General features: G+C 32.2%; 1 protein-coding gene across 1 annotated transcript; it reads right to left on the bottom strand.

Annotated features, from left to right (window-relative positions):
- Positions 1-2060: 2060 nt before the first annotated feature.
- Positions 2061-2949, bottom strand: LOC131652890 (uncharacterized). Its single transcript, XM_058922880.1, has 2 exons — positions 2732-2949; positions 2061-2643 (listed from the first exon to the last, which is right to left on the bottom strand). Exons 1-2 carry the CDS (start codon positions 2947-2949, stop codon positions 2061-2063), a joined length of 801 nt encoding a protein of 266 aa, XP_058778863.1.
- Positions 2950-6002: the final 3053 nt, after the last annotated feature.

The following is a 6002-nucleotide window of genomic DNA, read 5'->3' as shown; positions in this document are numbered from 1 at the left end:
CTACCCTGTTCAAGTAACAAAATATTCAAAACTGCAATACAATAGTTCAAGTAACGAAATACTAAGCAACACAAAAGTGGAACTAAATAAATTCAAATATCAATGCGTCTATAATGAGATACTCCCTCCGATTTCATATTTAAGTAAATATCAACGCGTCTATAATGAGATACTCCCTCCCTATTTTTTTTTTTTTTTAAAATCGTTGCAAACATTAAAATGTAAAAAATTATAGAGGTATATTTGAAATAGTGACATTGAATGTAATAATTATAGATTTTTTTAGCTTATATTTAAGACTATAGATTTTTTTTGTTGCTTATATTTGAGACCGGATAGATTACAAAATAGTGTATTGTCAAAAAAAATTTTTTGTGTAAGCGAGATATATTGATAAACGGAGAACTAAGGGTTCTCCAACCCAAAATTTAAAAATGAAAATATTCTAATTATTTAAAAATTTTGAAAAGGAAAAAAAAAAAAAAACAGATTGATATACTTGTGATGAGATCAATACAATGTGGTGCAATGAATTTAGATCTACAAAAGAAAATGAATTTTAAAATTATAAAATAATTAAAAAAAAGGAAAATTTATGAAAAATCATATTGATTAAGAATTATAGATCTATCAATGAAAAATCATGTACTTTACCTTTATTTATCTGTTTTCTTTAGTCAAGTTTGTTAAGTTTATTATTTCACCTCATTTCTTGGAAGCCACCTCTTTGTACCTTTCTTGCAAGATTGAAGCTAGTAATTTCGTGTTTCTTGGTATTTCCATTAGTTTCAATCCTAGGAAGGAGGCAACTTGGTTCCCGCTTTTGGAAAAGATGAGAAAGCGTTTGAATGGGTGGAAAAACCATTTTCTTAGTCTTGGAGGTAAGATCACGCTCTTGAAGTTTATTTTGAATTCTTTAACTATTTTCTCCGTGTCTTTCTATAAGATGTCAGCTAAAGTGGTTAAAGAATTTACCAAGTTACAAAGTAATTTCTTATGGGGGGAGTGGTTGAGAAGAAGAATATTCATTGGGTTAGTTAGAAAGTTGTGACGTTGCCATATTTAAAAGGAGGTTTAGCCATCAAAGATATTAAATATTTTAATTTTGCCCTTTTAAATAAGTGGAGATGGAGAATTGCTTATGGAGGTGGGTAATTGTGGTGTGAGGTTTTGAAGGCTCGTTATGGTGATGTAAGTATGCATGTTTTATGTGGAGGAGACTCCTTCAAACTTTCGTCTTCTTCTCTTTGGTGGCGGGACTTTTTAAAGGTTGGTTTTTCTACTCCTTTTGCTAAGGACCCTTTTGTTTTCAATTGTTGTTTTAAAGTGGGTAATGGTTTTAATACTCCATTTTGGGAAGTTTGTTAGTTAAAAAAAATACTATTTTGATGGAGGATTTTCCGGAGCTTTTTGCGTTTTAATCTTTGAAAAAAGTGTCCGTAGCGGCTATGGGAGGAATGTGTGACGGGGAGTGGATATGGCGAGATTTAGGAATCTCAGAGGTTGAGGTTGTGGAGGCGGGTTTGTTATCCAAGTTAACGGTTTTGCAGGCTCTTTTAGAGAATTTTGGGGGTTTGAATGTAGACAAGGATTCCGTGTGTTGGCTACTTGGTTTGGAAAAGGGTTTTACGGTTTCTTCGTGTTACCACCGGTATGCTTCTTTGCGTACACCTTTTGGTCCCTTTAATAGGAATGAAGAGGCTTTGGAAATGATTTGGAAGATGGAGGTTAAAGCTTTTACTTGGAGACTTTTTGTGAATAGGCTTCCTACTAAAGACCTTTTAGTGTATAGAGGTAATAACTTTCCTACTTCTAACTTAAATTGTGTTTTTTGTTGCGTTGCATAGGTGTCGGTAGGTACCCAGTACCCGGTACGGGTACTGGTATGGAGTACGACATTTTTAGAAAAACTAAGGTACGGGTACGTTAGTATAATGATTTAAAAATACAATTATAAAAATAAATAAAGAATTATATTATTTAAATAACGATAAAATAATAAAATAAAAAAATAGTTTGCTTAAATAAATCACACTTAGAACTAGTAATAAATCATAAAATCATGGTTGAATATCAGTATTTTCTTCTCCAATGAATGCAACTTCTAGTTCTGGTTCATCGAGAGAAAGAGTAGTAACTTCAAGAATACCAGCTCCATCGAATAGATCGAATTCATCTCCATCAATATCCCACATTTTTGTTACTCCTTCATTATAAATCTTACTCTTTCTTGAAAGAAGACGAAGATTTATATGAACAAAAACTAAATCCTCAGCCCTTTTTGGATTGAGCCTATTCATTTTCAATGAGTGAATGAATCCATATATGCACAAATTTCTCTCAGCAGATGATGAAGAAGTTGGTTGCGAGAGAAGTTTCCATGCAATTGATTGGAGTTTAGGGGCTGAAGATCCATAAATTACCCACCATTCCTTTGGTTTCAAGTTCCACCTATCTTGTAATGAATCAAATTGGCCAAACTCTCCTTCAGCACTTGAGACAAATCCAGCAGTTGCCTCTAGCCTTTCATTTGCATCCACAAAGTAACTGCGTATGCATTTGTTTCTTTCAATACAAATCTCATTGTCCCTATGTGGGGCAACATGATTCGGAGACATATCAAGCCATTGTTTACAATAATACCTATTATTAAACAAAAGAAAATATAAGTTTTGTGTGTGAGGTAATATATGAAATCTAATAGAAAATAGTAAAACAAACTGAGATTTACCTTGGATTAAGAGAATGAGCCAAGCAATGAAGAGGTGTGTAACTTTTAGTCCATCTATTGATTAAGATGTCATGCACCACCTGATAAAAAGACGAACTTTCATTCAACTCCTTGCCTTCATGTTTATAAATAGCTAATTTGACTTCTTCTATCATAGAATCCCACTTCTCATAAACCAAATGAAGATTTGGCTCATAAGTGTCACAAGAATGAAGCATGTCATAAATAGGATATGTAAATTTTAAAATGTAATCTATTTTATCCCAAAATTGATCACTTAAAATTGCCTCTTTCACAAAAGCAGCCTTTTAAACATCGTCCCTTTTATATTGTGACCATTGTTCATCAATTACCATAGACGAGAGACCTTTCTTAGTGACTTGCAATCTCTTGAGCAAAATAATAACAGTTGTGAATCTTGTTTCAGTGATAGAAAGCAGCCTCAAATGCAAAAATTGTTTGTACATAGCAAATCTCATGGAATGATTTAGAATAAAATTTCTGATATAAAAAACATCATCAGCGACTTTAGAAATCCAACTACACTCATTGTAAGCTACTTCATTATTTGATGTATTTTTTGGTGAACAAATACCTTTGAGCGCCAAATTCAATGTGTGCACTACACATGGTGTCCAAAAAATATGAGAATGCGTACTTTCAACAATTAACCCAACAACCTTACATACCGGAGCATTATCAGTAATAACTTGGCGACATTTTGTGCTCCAACCTTGTATTCAATATTAACTTAGCAATGTAATGTTTTTCTTTGAACTCACATGTACCATCAATCGCTTTCAAAAACATAGGTCATGCACTCGAGGTTGCCATGAAGTTAATCAATGGTCTTCTTTGTACATATGTCCAACCATCTATAACTATACTTACACCCTTTTATGGCCAAGTGTCTTTGATATGTTGGAGTAGTTTCAAAATGTTAGCTTTCTCTCTTTGTAGCATGGAAGTTCTTATGGCATTATAGCTTGGAGGAATGTAGCCCGATATATAAGTGTTTGCCGCATAAGTAAATGTACTAATAAAATAAGGATTTCTAGCAACATTAAATGGCATACAAGCAGAATAAAATAATCTAGCTATTTCAGATGATAAATGGTCTCTTGCCTCATTATTAAATGCCTTTGATAAAGGTCCATCACTTCCTCTTCTTTTTTTATTCTTGTCAATCGGTGGATTCAAACTTGTAGTTCGGGTCGGCAAAGGAACTTGTACTGGTTCTACTTTTTGAGCATTTCTTTGAAGTTCTTGCATCTCAGCCAAATATTCATTTGTCACTTGTGAACAAATAGCTATTCCTTTATTCTTCTCTCTTAACAAATGAGATTTAACCTTAAAATAAGAGCCATTATATTCTACTTGACAAAAATTACAACGCCATTTAGCATTTCTTTTCGACTCATTCCTATTTTGTAGCAAAGTCACATAAGCCCAAAGAGGACGATTGTCGTCACTACATTTTATTCCACTTGTATATTTTTCCGTTAGAGGCGTCAAATAAGATTGTCCAGAAAACATCTATAAAAAATTGTAATTGAATCAAATATAATTACAGGCTGAAATAGAAAATAATAGTTAAAAAAATACACACTTAAAAAAAAGAAAGAAAAAAAAAGCTAGTATACTACCTTTCTTATCATTGTCAAAGTTAGTACTTACTAGATACCATAATAATATAATATATGTGTCTATGCTATGTTCCATAAGCCAAACATAATTTCTCTAGTATCGCTACAGTAGGCTACTCTACAATCCTGTCAATCCAAGTTATTCATTGAACCTAACAATTTATACAGCCGTGACCGTGACTTATTTACTACTAATCTACTATATATAATAATAATAATAATTAAACCAGAAAAAAATTAAGTAGTACAGGTACAGTACCTTTCGTTTTGGAGAGAGCAGTCAGAACTAAGAAGAGAACAACACGGTCGGCAAGGGACGGCAAGGGCAGAGAAGAGAAGGATTAAAGCTTAATTTTTCTTTCAGTATTTTATTTATAAATAGGATGAATAAATAACCTAATTTATACTTAATTAAAAAAGCCCAAATTATGTTATCCAAAAAATTTAAAACCGGAAAAAAATAAAAAAATTTGGGTACGTGTACCAAATGTGTACCGGTTGGTGTACCAAAGCAAAAAACAAAAAAGAAATTGGTACGACTTCGGTGCGTACCGTACGCGTACCGATACCCGGTACCAGTACTTTACCTAAAACGGAGTACCCTTACTTCACTGCTATTCCTTTTTTCTTCGCTCATAATAAATGAGATTTAACCCTAAAATAAGAGCCATTATATTCTACTTGACAAAAATTACAACGCCATTTAGCAATTCCTTTCGACTCATTCCTATTTTTTAGCAAAGTCACATAAGCCCAAAGAGAACGATTGTCGTCACTACATTTTATTCTACTTGTGTATTTTTCGGTTAGAGGTGTAGAACTAGATTGTCCAGAAAACATCTATAAATTTTTTTAATTGAATCAAATATAATTACAAGCTGAAATAGAAAATAATAGTTAAAAAAATATACAGACTTAAAAAAAGAAAGAAAAAAAAGAAGCTAGTATACTACCTTCCTTGTCATTGTCAAAGTTACTACTTACTAGATAACATAATAAGGTTGTGGCTAATATGCATAAGGATTTACTTATGCACCATGCATAAGTCTACATAAGTCATTGGATCATGTTTTTAATCCAGTATTGAGTATTGAGTATTGAGTGATGAGTATTCAGTATTGAGTAATAACAATTGATATCTAGAATTTGATCTAAGGGTCCATAATAATCTATATGCATGGTGCATAGATTTTTATCTATGCACGGTAACTGCACCCACATAATAATATAATATGCGTTGCTATGCTATGTTCCATAAACCAAACAAAATTTCTCTAGTATCGTTACAGACTAGGCTACTCTACAATCCTGTCATTCCAAGTTATTCATTGAACCTAACAATTTACATAGCCGTGACCGTGATTTATTTACTACTAATCTACTATATATATATATATATAATAATAATTAAACCAGAAAAAAATAGTACAGGTACATTACCTTTCGGTTTGGAGAGGGCAGTCAGAACTAAGAAGAGAACAGCACGGTCGGCAAGGGCAGAGAAGAGAAGGATTAAAGCTTAATTTTTCTTTCAGTATTTTATTTATAAATAGGATAAATAAATAACCTATTTTTTTACTTAATTAAAAAAAGCCCAAATTATGTTATCTAAAAAAATTTAAAAC

Source organism: Vicia villosa, linkage group LG1 (genome assembly GCF_029867415.1).
Source record: "Vicia villosa cultivar HV-30 ecotype Madison, WI linkage group LG1, Vvil1.0, whole genome shotgun sequence".
In the NCBI taxonomy this organism is placed as follows: domain Eukaryota; kingdom Viridiplantae; phylum Streptophyta; class Magnoliopsida; order Fabales; family Fabaceae; genus Vicia; species Vicia villosa.
Note: the sequence above shows the minus strand (reverse complement) of the source record. Positions and strands in the feature narration are given on the sequence as shown.